We start from the raw sequence: 16,348 nt of genomic DNA, 5'->3' as shown, positions 1-16,348 counted from the left end.
TTGTTGGCCTCCTTGCACGCACACGCTTTTTCAGTTCTGCCCACAAATTTTCTATAGGATTGAGGTCACGGCTTTGTGATGGCCACTCCAATACCTTGACTTTGTTGTCCTTAAGCCATTTTGCCACAACTTTGGAAGTATGCTTGGGGTCATGCTTGGGGTCATTGTTCATTTGGAAGACCCATTAGCGACTAAGCTTTAACTTCCTGACTGATGTCTTGAGATGTTGCTTCAATATATCCACACAATTTCTCCCTCATGATGCCATCTATTTTGTGAAGGACACCAGTCCCCCCTGCAGCAAAGCACCCCACAACATGATGCTACCACCTCCGTGCTTCACGGATGGGATGGTGTTCTTCGGCTGGCAAGCCTCCTCTTTTTCCTCCAAGCATAATGATGGTCATTGACTTGTTTATTGTGTTATTGGCATGTTTATTGTTTATTCCATGTTATTGCATGTGTAACTCTGTGTTGTTTTCTGTGTCACACTGCTTTGCTTTAGAACTTGTTCTCAACTAGCCTACCTGGTTAAATAAAGGTGAAATATTTATATTTATTAAAAAAAGGTCATTATGGCCAAACAGTTATATTTTTGTTTCATCAGACCAGAGGACATTTCTCCAAAAAGTACGATCTTTGTCCCCACGTGCAGTTGCAAACCGTAGTCTGGCTTTTTTATAGCGGTTTTGGAGCAGTGGCTTCTTCCTTGCTGAGCAGCCTTTCAGGTTATGTCAATATAGGACTCGTTTTACTGTGGATATAGATACTTTTGTAACGGTTTCCTCCAGCATCTTCACAAGGTCCTTTGCTGTTGTTCTGGGATTGATTTGCACTTTTGTCACCAAAGTAAGTTCCTCTCTAGAAGACAGAACACGTCTCCTTCCTGAGTACTATATGACGGCTGCATGGTCCCATGGTGTTTCGACTTGCGTACTATTGTTTGTACAGATGAACGTGGTACCTTCAGGCGTTGAACCAGACTTGTGGAGGTCTACAATTTTCTTTCTGAGGTCTTGGCTGATTTCTTTTGATTTTCCCATGATGTCAAGCAAAGAGGTACTGAGTTTGAAGGTATGCCTTGAAATACATCCACAGGTACACCTCCAATTGACTCAAATTATGTAAATTAGCCTTTCAGAAGCGTCTAAAGCCATGACCTCATTTTCTGCAATTTTCCATTCTGTTTAAAAAGGTTGTCAACTTAGCGTATGTAAGCTTCTGACCCACTGGAATTGTGATACAGTGAAGTATAAGTGAAACAATCTGTCTGTAAACAATTGTTGGAAAAATTACTTGTGTGTGTCATGCACAAAGTAGATGTCCTAACCGACTTGCCCAAACTAGTTTGTTAACAAGACATTTGTGGAGTGGTTGAAAAACAAGTTTTAATGACTCCAACCTAAGTGTATGTAAACTTCCTACTTCAACAGTTTGAATTAAATGTATTTGAAACCTTTTGTGGAAAGCTTTTTCCCTGAGAGTTGCACTGCTTGAGTTTGTCACAGTCTGAGGGGTCGTCATCTTGCAGTGACGTGCGTTCGTTGGTATGATGCGTTTTCAGCCCGTTCAGTAACACATGGTAGAGCTGTGTGATCTCTGGAAGAGACACCTGCAGCAGCAGCCCTTCCACCATCAACTCCTCCAGCTCCACACTAAGATCTGCAGCAGCACAGCACACACCAGGTTGTTCATGCAAAAGGTCATGTCTACAACCTACTGTAGATGCTTAAATAAATCAGTAGTCATCAGTAGAGTGCATTTCAAATACTAAATTAATTAACTAATCAATAAAATAATGTTATCAAGAAGTCCAGTTGGTGATATGATTTAAAAATGATTATACAACACTGCTTTATACCACAGAACTGACCTTGCAGAGGAATGCATCTTTGCTCGGTGTAGAAGACCATCTGATCATGAGTTGTCCTGTTCCACTCTGGAGTTAAACATGTTGGCTGTATACATTTTATTAAAAAAATCTGGTCATTTAGCATTACAATGGTCTTATTCAGAATTATCACTTTAAAATGGATAGATAACTCTACAATTCAGAAGAGGGGTATGACTGACTGACCTTTCCATCCGTAGATGGTGTAGTTGCAAAGCTCTCCTCCAGGTCGGGTAGTCCACAGGAGGAAGAGACCTGTCGTGCACGCTGTTGCCAACTGACTGTTCTCTCAACCAAATAGTGAAGTGCATCCCCTTCCGGCAGACGCACCTGGATACGCTGCAGCGATGCCAGCAAGGGCAGGACCTTGTCCAGGGAGGGCTTCTCAGAGCGTCGGCAGTGCGGGCACAGCCAGGCCTGGGCTGAACGGGAGTCTGAGGAAGCCCTCACACACACGCTGTGGAAGGCGTCCCGGCAGAGCTCACACTGTAACATAGCTCCCATGGGGGGATTCTGACACACACACACCTTCAGGTCCATGCAGTCTGCCGTGGGAAGGAGCTTGGACTCGTTAGCTGCCCGGAGGGAGGAGAGGGCCCCCATCTCCTGTAACCGCACCTCCCCGAGAGTTGCCAGCTGGTAAAGAAATGTAAAAACATTTTAATTCATATAATTTCACATCCAACATGAATTGAGGTAGATCACATATCTAGTACTAGTGTACAAAAAGTAGAGAAAGAGAAGGTCCACACTCTTTAAATTGAGTAAAGAAAATATATATATATTAAGTTGAGAAATGGCCAGTGTAGGTGTACTTACAGCAGAAGCAGAGTCCTTGGTCTCTGAGAGGGCTTTTTCCACATCACTGAGACAGTCAAGCTTCACCATCTTCTTCTTGCTGTGCTGAGTGATGTCTTTAGCTTTTTTGGACTTCCTTTTCGGAGAACCTGCTTCAACTTCACATCTTGGACACAGAACCTGTGGACAAGAACAAATTATCAATTCTAATGACTGCATTTCTTGGAAATAAACTGCTATATACTGTTCATCACTTATGGAACTTTCAGTGAGTGGTGCATTACAGCCATTAGAACATTACCTCAAGCAGAGTGAAGTGAGAGTTTTTCACAAGGAAAGTTTTAGCTGCAGACTCTTTCCAGGCCTGCACCTCTGCCATCAGAGACTCCAGCTGCTTTAGAGGGCCAAGCTGGACTGGGATGTCTTGTCCTCGAATAACCATATCAGAGAGGTTGTAAAACAATGGAATGGAATCTTCATCCTGAAAGAGTCCACAAAATTCAAGTTGTTTTCTATACAAAGTTGACACATTATAACATGTCAACCTGGAAGCATTGTTTCTATGAAAGTCATATATAAAAAAATATTATTCAACTGACATCTGTGTGAAAACCTGTTGTATTATTCTGTACCTGAAGTGCCTCAGCTTCCCGAAGCCACTCTCTGGCCCTACTGATGGAGTCCTTCAGCATCAGACAATTGGGGAGGTAAGCAGGGATCCCAGCCACCTTCTCAGCTGTTTCAGAGAGGGTTTCTATAGAGAGGGGGGGCCTGGTGGAGTAGAAAATACAACAGTTAGGTCAGAAGACTGGTCAGTCACCAGCATAAGGGGGCCCAGTTATCCAGCTGCCAGGAAGCCTAAAAATCATATTCATCAATCTGTATGGACTATGGAGACATTTTCTCAGGTGTGTATTAATAATAAATATATGCATGTACTATCATGATCATTTTTGGGGGCAATTCCTGAGACACTTCACTTCACTTGTTGGACAATATGTTTCTACTCACTCCATATTTTACAAAAGGTAAATTAAAGCTTTAACCCTTGATAATTCTGATGTAAGCAGACATAACTGCTGTGATGGTTGTGAACCATGCAACGTTTTCTTCTACTACTGATAGATCATTTAGTCTAAGTAGCTTCACATACAGGCAACTGACAAAATAAAGGAAACATTTGAGTAAATGAGAGACAAAGTATATTGAAAGCAGCTGCTTCTACACAGAAGTGGTTCCAGAGTTAATTAAGCAATTAACATCCCAGCATGCTTAGGGTCTTGTACAAAAATGCCCAGTTGTCCATGATTTTGGCTACCATTGCTATAAGATACATCAGTGACTTTGAAAGAGGGGTCTCAAAGACGCATAGGGGGTTTAAAGGGTGTGTGTGTGTCTATCAGTCACCCAATTGAACACTTATGGGAGATTCTGAAGCGGTGTTTGAGACAATGTTTTCCACCACCATCAACAACAAAACACCAAATGATGGAATTTCTCATGGAAGAAAAGCGTCGCATCCCTCCAATAGAGTTCCAGACACTTGTAGAATCTTTGGAAAGGAGCATTGAAGCTGTTCTGGCAGCCCGTGGTGGCCCAACGCCCTATTAAGACAGTTTCTTTTGGTGTTTCCTTTATTTTGGCAGTTAACTACAGGTAGGCTATCTATACTGTCCCCTTGCAACCATGGTACACTTTGAAACCATTGCATAGGCTACATATACAGTTACCGTGATATGGGCTTTGCACAATTATATAATAAAGGAAATGTTGAACATACTGATAATAAAATCATAAAGAAACAAAACTATCCAGCCATCCTTGATGAGATAGAGAGAACAGTACTTCTCACCATATTAAGCTCTAAAATGACAAATACATTTTTTTATGAACTCTAGCTTTAGAAAGATGCAGACAATTAAAGGGATAGCTCACCCAAATTACAAAATTACACTGATTTCCTTAACCTGTAAGCAGTCTATGGATAAGGTATGACAACGAGTTATAATTGAATCAACAAATCACGAAACATACTTGACAATCACCAATTTTTCCTGACAATTACTTGATGAGATGTCATGGGAAAAAAACAATTAAAAATTCCTTTTCATTTTAGTTTATGAAAATGTGACGACGAGAAAAGAATTCCACATAAGATTAATGGACATTTAATTTGACAAAGCTCCTCTTCATCCATTCTGTCCAATCCTAAACATGCATGGAGTATATTTCACGCAATCCTCTCATTGGCAGAATTGACATCCTTCAGTTGTGGAGTCTGAGCTGATCTGCCCGGCTCTCCCACACAACTCCCAGGTCACTTCAGTCACTCGTTAATCTTTTGAACTGATGCGAAGGCAGGACACTTCACTTGTAACTAACCTCAACTGGAATCAATGTTTACTCTCTCTTACATTCATGTAGGCTATTATTTTGATCACATCAGAAGCCTTATTTTCCCATGTGCGCTGTTATTCATCCGCGTTGCCGATCTTGTGCCGCGGTCTGCTAATGCAAGTTGCGGTTGCTTATTTCCTATGGGAAAAACTAATGCCATTTGTTGAATATTAGGAGTACAGTAATAGTCCTGTCATTTTTGAAAAGCTCGAATTCTCCCATTTTCAGGGAAACACTGTTATTTACCCCCCTTGAAAGTTATGGGGTTAAAAATCTGAGCCGTAAATTGTTAACCGTAGCCAAGGTTGTATAGCCTATATGGTTGATTATGGCTGGCATTGGTTATAATCTGACACAATATCAACGTTGCCGGCCAAGGTATACGAGGAGAAAACCTTGTCCAACTAGGCCTACTATCTGAATGTGCACAAGATGGAAGTTCGAGGTAGCCTAAATATTCATCATCAATATTTTTAAGAACACACTGTGTGACAAAAATGGCTGACTAAAACTAGACTAAAATTGACCAGAGTTTTAAACAACATAAAAAACTAATGAAGAATGAAATTACTAAAATGTGACTTAGACTAAAGGGTATTTTAAGACTACAACTAAGACTAAATCTCTGGCCCCCCCCCGGCCGTACGGAGCAGCACCATCTTGTTAAAATCCCTGGGGATAACGCTGGAAACTAAACCAAAGCATGGATTGCTGTCATACCTTGTCCATTGACTGCTTACAGAGTAAGGAAACCAATGTCTTTTTGTAATTTGGGTGAACTATCCCTTTAAAACTGGACTGAAAAAGACTCAAAGGTAAACCGTGGATATGTGGAGCGCACAGAATAGATGCACATTCCTTGGAGAGCCATGCCATTAAAAAAGCTGTTTGAAAACGCTGGTGACAGTGGTTATTAAAATGCACTGGATACCAATGGGATGAAGCAGAACTAGATATGCATGCTCACTTTTTGTAGATCTTGTTGAATATTCTAGCAGCAGCATTTTGCACTAGCTGGAATTAAAATGAAGCAAAATCAGGGACACTGACATAGTTCTGCTAATGTACAAATCAGTAATCTAGTCACCAATGCTAATGTTTGTACATTAGTTAAAGCAAAACCTCACTAGCTTTAATACAAGTGATATAACCACATGGCTCATTTTGTAGAGAAAGTTCAGTAAAATTCAAGACCCAGAGTTGAATCACTGTGTGAGGATAATTTTTGTAAATTCACGGTCTAAATGATCCAGAATAACAAAAACCAGAAGATGACCTTAAACCATTTATATTTGTTTACCTTATAAGGTGCTACACATAGGATTTCTGTAGAATTTTTACATTGTAATTTCAGAAAATGTCTATAGCATATCTGCCGCTATTAGTGGAATCATAGTGTTTCACAGTATTACTTATCCGCCAGTGTTTTGATTGGCTGTGATATTCACCAATGTATTTCTCCCGCCGGAGCGGCATCTGTTATCAAACTGGGAAAGTTATTCTGACTATGTGGTTGAGTTATCTAGTGGAAAACGCTGTAATTTCCTGGTTGCTAAAATTCTACACTGTTCGCTCAATTTAAGTACATGTGAGAAAACAAGCACTGAATGGTGTAGGGAATTATTGTGATCACTGTGACATTTATTTTCAATAACAAAAAATATAGTTTTACAGATGTTTAAAGCTGGACCACCAGCTTAAAAAAACAACATTTTTGTTATTGAAAAGCTATTTCACAGTAATCAGAATAAATCCCTACACCATTCAGTACTTGTTTTATCACATGTACTTAAATTGAGGGAACAGTATAGAATTTTAGCAACCAGGAAAATAGCTATTTCCACTAGATAACACAGCCAAGAAGTCAGAACAGCTTTCCCAGTTTGACAATAGATGGCACGCCGGCTGGAGAAATCAATAGGCGAATATCACAGCCTATCACAACACTACCATAATACTGTGAAACACTACCATTACACTATTAGCGCAAGATATATTATGGAGATTTTCTGAAATTACAATGCAATCATTTAAAAATAAATCCTGTGTAGTACCTTTAACTACATTTAGGTCTCTTCTTTCAAATCAGATACACAACCCACCAAAAAAACCTGGAATCCCTGGTTTACAGATTACAGATGTAAAAGAGAAACCCTCAGTGTACGGCCCTCACCTGGCCTTGAGGAGGCTGCTGGTCTTGTCCTCCCAGTGTTCAGACACAGTTAGCAGCTCCTGCAGGCGAGCCATGGCCTTCTCCACAGAGGGGTGAGGGGTCAGACCCACGCCCTGGTCTATCAGCCTCCGCATGGTCTCCAGGGTCAGGGTGGAGCGCTGGGTGCTGGCCTGCTGCACACCCTCTAGCCAGCGGGCTTGTGCCAGCCTCTCCCGTAGTAATGGAAGTTCTGGCAGCTCCACGTCAAAGTCAAAGCTAACATCCAAAAGACTCTGGATCTCTTCTGTGCCGGTGGTCTCATCTGCCAGGAGCTTCTCACTGTGTTGCTGGAAGTCTTCGATGCAATTCAAGAGCTCCTAAGAAAAATATAACATAATTCAGATTCAGTTATGATCAAAAAAACTATTGAGATTTGTTTTATTCCAATATCCTCTGATCAATTGATTTAAACAGAGGCCTGTTTTCTAATGGCTTCAATATCATGATGGCATTGAGACACTGGCTTACAATACCTTTAATTTGGGGGCTTGGGGAAGGCTGCAGGGGAGGTTGTACAGTTGCCTGACAAATGACCTCAGCTCCTCCACAGTCAGCAGGCTCTGTGTCTTCCCTCCACCACAGCGATACCTGGGAGAAGCAATTATGACAAACCTTGAATCATACTGATTCATACTCCAATAAGCACATGTTTATACATCATTGGTGAGAAAATTAGAATAACACTGTTTATTGAGGAATACAATAAAGACACAGGCATAGTGGATCATGTTTGCGGCGAGGGAGGAAAATTAACCAGTGGTACTCCTCTTTCACTGGACTGTGTAAGTTACCTGGTCTGCCTTTTGCCATTGAGTAGCTGCTGGGCAACTGAGGAGCATTTCTCTGCATCCTGTGTGACTAAACGGAGCTGACGCAGGAGGTCGTTGTCAGGGAACATCTTCAACTCTGATTTATTGATGAGGGAGCGGAAGACTGACAAGCCTGAGGAGAGACGGTTACAATAATTAATTACACAGCCACAGTGCTTTACAACGAGAAGGGTGTGAGGCCTAATTCACTACTAATTGCAGTCTCTGGGCCAGTTTCCAGGACCCATATTAAGCCAAATACGTCACTAAAAAGCACTACTAATGGGAGACAAGTACATAGACAAGGTGAATTCATCTCTCACTTTTTTTCTTGTCCAGTTTAGCCTCCAGAGTCTCTGTCACGTGGGAGGCCCACTCGTCATAGAACTCAGCTCGCTGCTTCACCGCGTTCATCATGGGGTACAGATCATCCAGTGTAAATCTATAACTGCAAGCAGAGAAACTAAAATAAATATCTGTGGAGATTGAAGCCATATCAGTGTGGACAAGAGAACAAGGCATATTTGAGGCATCTGACAAAACCAGAACCACATAAATGTCCTGCATAGAGTGGACATGATTTCTTATTCTACATGTTTTCATAATATATCATGTATGCATTCATATAATGTTCCCCCTGCTGAATGTGCTCCCTGGACTTATGTTGTTCACACCAACTGCACACTGAACAGGACACAGATGTCAGATCTTAATATGAGCCATTTCGTCACAGGACGAAAATAATCATCCAGCAAGACGATTTGAAAGGATATTTAATATTTAGAATCACCGCCAGGGGGCAGCTGGAAGCAGTGTTTGTAGGCCATACAATAACTTATTCTGCAGGTCCACTGTGCATCAGTTTAATAAGCTTTCTAAGCAGGCTACTGTGCGTCTCGTGTGAATTCTTATTTGGAATATAGTAAATAGACAATATTTTTTTTGGGGGGGGGGATTGATGTATTTAAAAAAAATGTTTTTTATATGTTCAAGGCAAGAATTAGACAAAATAGCTTCATGTTTATTTTAGAACCTGTGTGATCCAGTGGGTACAGCTGCTGACAAAAGCACACGTCAGAGTAGGCATGAGTTTTGAATCTGGCCCACTACGGACCTTTGAGTTTTTTGAGAAACTAGTACTTCTCTAGTTACTCTCTGTGGGCAGTACCTGTACTCTTACTCAAGTAATTTTTGAAGGAAGTAACTTACTTTTTACTCCTTTACATTTGACCAAATCACTAAAGTTGCATAGATTTATATTATTATATTGTCGGTGTCGGGTGAGCAACCTAACCAAAATTGTATTTTTATTACCCCCCTTCACATGAATCAATACTATTGGTTCCCCTTTACTTCTGTATGAATGTTTCACAACCCCTTGATATAGGACTGTGGCGTTCATTAAATTGTCAGACATTTATTGTCATGCAAAACAATGCCGGTCTCATGGTAATTGACCGTTAATTAACACACATTTAGCATCTCCAGGCCTCCAAGCATACAAGCTAAGCTGCATTCAAGCCGCTGATGCCAGCCTTTGGAACATCTACATTTTTAAAAGTCTAATAAACCCATGTAATACAGCCCACACAGTCAAAATAAATCCATTAATACATTTTAGGAAGGTCTAAAGAAACATTATGATATAAAGAAAATGTATTTCAGAAGAACAGAATACGAGTTGGCCTACTGTATATCTACAGCCAAGCTGTAGGCTTGTTCATTTAGCTGACAAGATATGCTTATTAGTCCCCATGCCCTTATTTTATATGATTTTATAGTAAGAAAAAATATTCAGCTAAAGGTAATGTCAGCCTATAAATTATGGAAGAAAACACTATCACTAAGCCATCGTGCACAATCAATGAACCAACAGCATCGCCTAGGCTTATAGGTACTCTCCCAGACTCATGGAGTGGCATTTTTGAGTATAGGCTAGACCAATTATGTACCAAAGACATGAAATCATTTTGTCATTTTGTTTATTCCGTCTGTAATATGGGGTAGGCTATGTATTGTATAACGAATGGCACAATCATACATTCTTCATCCCGCAGTCTTCTAAACACCCGTCTCCATTAAATGCCAATATGTTTTATTTATTTTACTTTTGTAATGCTTTTTGTGACGTGGATCATAAGACAGTTACAGTCTATCAGGTTGCGTGATACTCGTAATGTTACATGGAAAATACAACTAATGGGATGCTAAATTAAATGTATATCACACTCGCACAAATGCGACCAGTTATTTTTCGTATATGCATTTCAACAACTGCCACTTTAGAGCCCACTGAATGTCCATCTTATGTTCGCTAAAATTAGCTTGAAATAATTAGTATTTACCTTTCCACAACACACGGAGTCGAAAGGGTGTCCATGTGTTTACGTACAGCTGGTGTTTACGTACAGCTGACAGTCGGCAAACTCAGCATCACAACAAATACTAGGGGTAGACACCGGGTAGCTACGGCGAATTAATCTCCATGTCCGTTGACACACACTCCGTATATGTCTGTGTGTTGCAACTCGAGAATCGGGATGTTAGATTTACTCAGTGGATTTATTTTTGTATTAAAATGTAAATATGAAAAAAAAACATCGGGCCCTATTTATTTCTACCTACGTTTAACTCGGAACTTGTACCTGCGTACATGGACAGAGAATTGCGTAGATGGTACGCACAATGCGTGCATGTTGGCAGGTCTGCAAACAAGATTGGTAAATTATTACAGCATCATCAGTACTACACACATTTTCTATTCACATTAGTACACAATTCCCACTGAATGACTGACTGTATTGTATTTTTATTGGGAAATTGGGAATATACTACTTAACAGCTACAAAAAAAGCGCATTGCTTCCGACTGGCAGCTTTAAAGTCGCCGGTTGGGAGAAGGGCGAGTGGGCTGTGTGATAACGGAACGTGAACGGCCACCAGAATGGCAGGAGCACGGCTGCGCTTGATCAAGTGGAATATCGCAGGCGCCCATTGAACGAGACAAACAAGCTCTGGAGAGAAAAAGTCAATGTACAACTGGCGTCAGCGCAGCGTTGTCTCTTTCCCACTTCAGGGCTGATTTAAAGTCTGATTCAAAGTCTGGCACATTTTTTTGCACCTTACACCGTGTGGTTTGGTCCAGTGATGTAGTGGTAAAAAATGTTTGGGGTAAACTATACTGAACAAAAATATAAAAAGGAACATGTAAAGTGTTGGTCCCATGTTTCATGAGCTCAAATAAAATATCCCAGAAATGTTCCATACGCACAAAATGCAGGCTTGAATCTACATTTGCTCTGCATTTTAGCTATCGATGTCACGTTTGGCGACGCCTATTCAGTCAGTTCTGTACCTTCCTGGCTGAGTGGCAGTGTGGGTTTAATGAGCTCGCTCGCCTGGAAACCATAGCCCGAAACGTGAGGAAATTAAACTCAGCAGTCTGCCTGGAAATTAATAAGTAAGATCAATACATTTTTCTAACATATTTTATCATTTTCTGTTCTCTCATTTTAATATAAATACTTGTCAAGTACCAACGAGAAAATGTTTGATTAAGGTATTCCAGTACTTGAATTTCAGAGTGCCAAATTCAAGTACTATAAGCACCTCAAGCATCTTGTGCGAACCCTGCATATGGTGTTTTGAATTAATCGTCACCCTAGAAAGTGCTGTCCATTTAGTTGTTAGGATTTTAAACATCCGCATGTTGTTTTGCACTCGGATTCAAACAGTTGTTTGTACTTTTTCAAACTGATCAATCAAAGTGAGGTGAGTTTTAAAAGTAAGATGCTTTGATGTGAGTGCATTTTCATTGATGATGTCAGAGGGACAATGAAGCCCTACCAGGCCATTACCGAGCTGGGTCCTATGTAAATAGCTCACAAATGAGCAAGTCATGATAACTTTGTTGGTACTGGCTCGCACATCAGCGGTGGAGCTCGAATGCTTGCTCTTCATCTCATGGAAATAGTTGCCGTGTTTAGCTGTTAATATTGTCAGCTAACTAGTTGGTTGTTTTGTCTTATTTCTACCAATGTAATTCATATGGAAACGGCCCAAGCTGCTTGCTTTAGCAAGCTAGTTAGTTTGTCAGGCAAGAAAAGGTGTGTTTGTAGCGGTAAATTTGGGCTGCGCTCAGGAAGCGTCAACCTCAGCTGTCACTTAAACCTAGCTAGTCATACAGACAACCAACTAACTAGCCACCGAAATGAAGGCTAAAGTAATGTTTATCGGTTGGACTTAAGTTATGGTTTGTCATGTTTTGCTAGGTGCAGATATTCATAGGCTATACATTGCCTCTTATGTCGTTAGGGTAGTAACGTAAACTCACCCCATTCCGTACAAATGTGCGCAACTGCAACATTCAAACGAGGCTACAAAGAAACCTAATGGAACTGTAGCGACTGTGTTGACGTCAAAATCGGGTGTGTGAACTAGGTTTCTATTCAAGCGTTGATCGATATGGTAATGGGTCTATAGTATTGGAGAAAAGTTTAAAAAACGGACCCTTTATTACATCTTGACGTGTCATGTCGTAAAGTACAGCATGCATATAGCAACTTTGTCTTACAATTTCTCTCCACCAGGTGTAGCACTTCTATCACACTTTAAAAACAAGAAATGGACAGTGAAGGGGTAAGGGGGGATACCGAGTCATTTTTTTCGTCATCATTGCATGCGATCATGATTCTCAAAGCCGCTGTTTACTTCCAAGATCACTTTAGCACCTCCCTAAAAACCCGATTCAAATTTGTAGTATGATATGATCTAAAATAAGGAGGCGCCACAACGAGGTTCTAGCTCCAGCCTGTTTATTAACCTAACCCTGCATGTCCTACATAGGTACGGATACCCCCAAGGGACATCCTACTACATCTTCCCCTCTCCCATGAACAAGAACTCAACATGCATAACCACTGAAGCATAACTGAAATGTAATTTGGAAACCAGTATTATTCTCTAACATGCTACTTCCCATCCTGAAACAGTATGAAAGCATTAAATCACACAGTATGAACATTAACTTAGGTACAGTCTCTTTTTGCTGGGTATGGTCCCCAACAGTATGTTCTCTTCACATAACAGTCTTTCAGCAACTCTGGTGGCTTCATCCCTTTTTGGGCATGCTTGTGGCTCTGTGAGCATTCTCTCTCCTTCACCCTCTTTTTGTGCATTTTCTGTGGCCCCCGTCTGTGTGGCTGGTAGATCTGGAAGAGCTCTGAGGTGTGTTTTGTTCCTTCGTACCTCTCCTGAGCCTGTGTCCACCACATGGAGCGTGGGGCATCCGCTTTCCTCAGCACTATTGCTGGTGTCTTTGAGTTTGTAATCCACACACGTTGACCTTCGGTCAGCTCTGGCCTCTCCTTAGCACGGTGGCTCCGATTAAAGTCTCCGGTTTGTGTTTGTTTCACCCGTTTGTCCCTCTCAGCGAAGGCCTTCCTGTTAGGCCATCAGGGTTTAAGCTGAGCTGGCGAGACAGGCAATGGGGAACGCAGCCTCCTGCCCATCAGGAGCTTGGCAGGCGACAGCCCATGATGCAGTGATGTAACTAAGCTAACAGAGCCCTGTATGGATCCTTGTTCTTTTTCAGCAGTCCCTTGATTGTTTTCACAGCTCTCTCTGCCTCACCATTACTCTGTGCATGGTAGGGGCTACTGGTCACATGTATGAAGTCATATTCTGCGGCAAAAGCAGAAAAGGAGCTTGCAGAGAACTGGGGAGCGTTATCTGTAACCAGGACCTCAGCGACCCCTTGCCTGGAAATGTTTTTACTTTAATCCATTGACAACACCAGCTGATGTGGTTATGGGTGTCTTTGCTATTTCAATGTATCCTGAGTAGTAATCTACCACTAGCAGATAAGTGTAATTTTTCCAATAGAACATATCCGTCCCTACCTTTTGCCATGGCCGTTTTGGCAGCTCCGTTGCCATCATTGGCTCTGGATGACAAGGTTGACATTTTGTACAGACCTCACACTGGGCCACTAGCTTGGCAATCTGAGTACTCAGACCAAGCCACCACACTGAATGTTGAGCCCTCAGTCTGCATTTGGTTATCCCCACATGTCCATCATGCACTCTGTCTAGCATTTCTGGTTGTAGAGTCTTTGGGATAACAATCAGTTGTCCTTTCATGAGAAGGTCTCCCTTACAGTGGAAGTCACTTTGGTGTACCCAATAGGGCTTCAGCAGTTGGGGCAGTTCCTCCTGCCTGGGCCATCCCTGTTTGCACTGCTGCACTATCTGTTGGCAGATGTGGTCTTGTTGTTGCTCCTCTGCAATCTGCTGCAGTTTGGTCTGAGATGCAGGTCGACTGTCCCTTATTGCATTAATGGACACTTGTACCTCACCCTCTAGACATTGCTCCTCCTCTGATAATGGACGTTTAATTGGGGCCCTGGAGAGTGCATCTGCTGTGATCAGTGCCTTCCCTGGCACATACACCATCTTGTAGGTGAACCTCAGTAATCTGAGGCGGAAGCGCAGAACTCTGGGAGGCAAGTCGTCCAGTGCTTTTGTCCCCAACAGTGGTTTGTGATCAGTCTCTGCTGTAAACTGCAGGCCAATAAGGTATTGGCTGAGCCTTTCACATGCCCATGTGATAGCGAACGCCTCCTTCTCCACTTGAGCATATCTTTGCTATGTGTCGGATAAGCTTCGGGAGATGTATGCTATTGGACGCCACTCCATGTTGTCCTGCATCTGTGTGAGGACCGCCCCTAGCCCAAAGGATGATGCATTTGCTGATACTTTTGTCTTGGCGTGGGGACGGTATTGGGCCAGCACTCTCTGTGAGGCCAGATCTCCTTTGATTTGGTCAAATGCTACCTGTTGCATGTGACCCCATGACCAGTCATTCTCTTTGGCTAGTAAGTCTCTCAGAGGTTTGGTTGTATCAGAACTGTGGGAGGAACTTACCCACATATACAGTGGGGCAAAAAAGTATTTAGTCAGCCACCAATTGTGCAAGTTCTCCCACTTAAAAAGATGAGGCCTGTAATTTTCATAATAGGTACACTTCAACTATGACAGACAAAATGAGAATGTATTTGCAAATTATGGTGGAAAGTAAGTATTTGGTCACCTACAAACAAGCAAGATTTCTGGCTCTCACAGACCTGTAACTTCTTCAAGAGGTTCCTCTGTCCTCCACGCGTTACCTGTATTAATGGCACCTGTTTGAACATGTTATCAGTATAAAATACACCTGTCCACAACCTCAAACAGTCACACTCCAAACTCTACTATGGCCAAGACCAAAGAGCTGTCAAAGGACACCAGAAACAAAATTGTAGACCTGCACCAGGCTATGAAGACTGAATCTGCAATAGGTAAGCAACTTGGTTTGAAGAAATCAACTGTGGGAGCAATTATTAGGAAATGGAAGAAATACAAGACCATTAATAATCTCCCTCGATCTGGGGCTCCACGCAAGATCTCACCCCGTGGGGTCAAAATGATCACAGGAACGGTGAGCTAAAATCCCAGAACCACACGGGGGGACCTAGTGAATGACCTGCAGAGAGCTGGGACCAAAGTAACAAAGCCAACCATCAGTAACACACTACGCCGCCAGGGACTCAAATCCTGCAGTGCCAGGCGTGTCCCCCTGCTTAAGCCAGTACATGTCCAGGCCCGTCTGAAGTTTGCTAGAGAGCATTTGGATGATCCAGAAGAAGATTGGGAGAATGTCATATGGTCAGATGAAACCAAAAATGTTTTGGTAAAAACTCAACTCGTCGTGTTTGGAGGACAAAGAATGCTGAGTTGCATCCAAAGAACACCATACCTACTGTGAGGCATGGGGGTGGAAACATCATGCTTTGGGGCTGTTTTTCTGCAAAGGGACCAGGACGACTGATCCGTGTAAAGGAAAGAATGAATGGGGCCATGTATTGTGAGATTGAGTGAAAACCTCCTTCCATCAGCAAGGGCATTGAAGAGGAAACGTGGCTGGGTCTTTCAGCATGACAATGATTCCAAACACTCCGCCCGGGCAACGAAGGAGTGGCTTCGTAAGAAGCATTTCAAGGTCCTGGAGTGGCCTAGCCAGTCTCCAGATCTCAACACCATAGAAAATCTTTGGAGGGAGTTGAAAGTCCGTGTTGCCCAGCAACAGCCCCAAAACATCACTGCTCTTGAGGAGATCTGCATGGAGGAATGGGCCAAAATACCAGCAACAGTGTGTGAAAACCTTGTGAAGACTTACAGAAAACGTTTGACCTCTGTCATTGCCA

At 42.1% G+C, this 16,348-nt stretch overlaps 1 protein-coding gene across 3 annotated transcripts in view; it reads right to left on the bottom strand.

Moving 5' to 3' along the window:
* The window catches only part of LOC135504189 (lysine-specific demethylase 5B-B-like), a 34,967-nt gene that overhangs the window by 2,080 nt on the left and 16,539 nt on the right, over positions 1-16,348 (bottom strand). For all 3 annotated transcript variants that reach the window (XM_064922534.1, XM_064922536.1, XM_064922537.1), the window contains exons 17-26: positions 8,431-8,555; positions 8,090-8,240; positions 7,772-7,886; positions 7,260-7,615; positions 3,322-3,460; positions 2,991-3,170; positions 2,711-2,869; positions 2,078-2,527; positions 1,874-1,958; positions 1,457-1,662 (exon numbers count right to left, since the gene is read on the bottom strand). In XM_064922534.1, coding sequence (XP_064778606.1) covers positions 1,457-1,662; positions 1,874-1,958; positions 2,078-2,527; positions 2,711-2,869; positions 2,991-3,170; positions 3,322-3,460; positions 7,260-7,615; positions 7,772-7,886; positions 8,090-8,240; positions 8,431-8,555 — 1,966 coding nt within the window. The remainder of the gene's footprint in view (positions 1-1,456; positions 1,663-1,873; positions 1,959-2,077; positions 2,528-2,710; positions 2,870-2,990; positions 3,171-3,321; positions 3,461-7,259; positions 7,616-7,771; positions 7,887-8,089; positions 8,241-8,430; positions 8,556-16,348) is intronic.

Source organism: Oncorhynchus masou, chromosome 18 (genome assembly GCF_036934945.1).
Source record: "Oncorhynchus masou masou isolate Uvic2021 chromosome 18, UVic_Omas_1.1, whole genome shotgun sequence".
NCBI lineage: Eukaryota > Metazoa > Chordata > Actinopteri > Salmoniformes > Salmonidae > Oncorhynchus > Oncorhynchus masou.
This window is presented reverse-complemented; position numbering and strand designations above follow the sequence as displayed.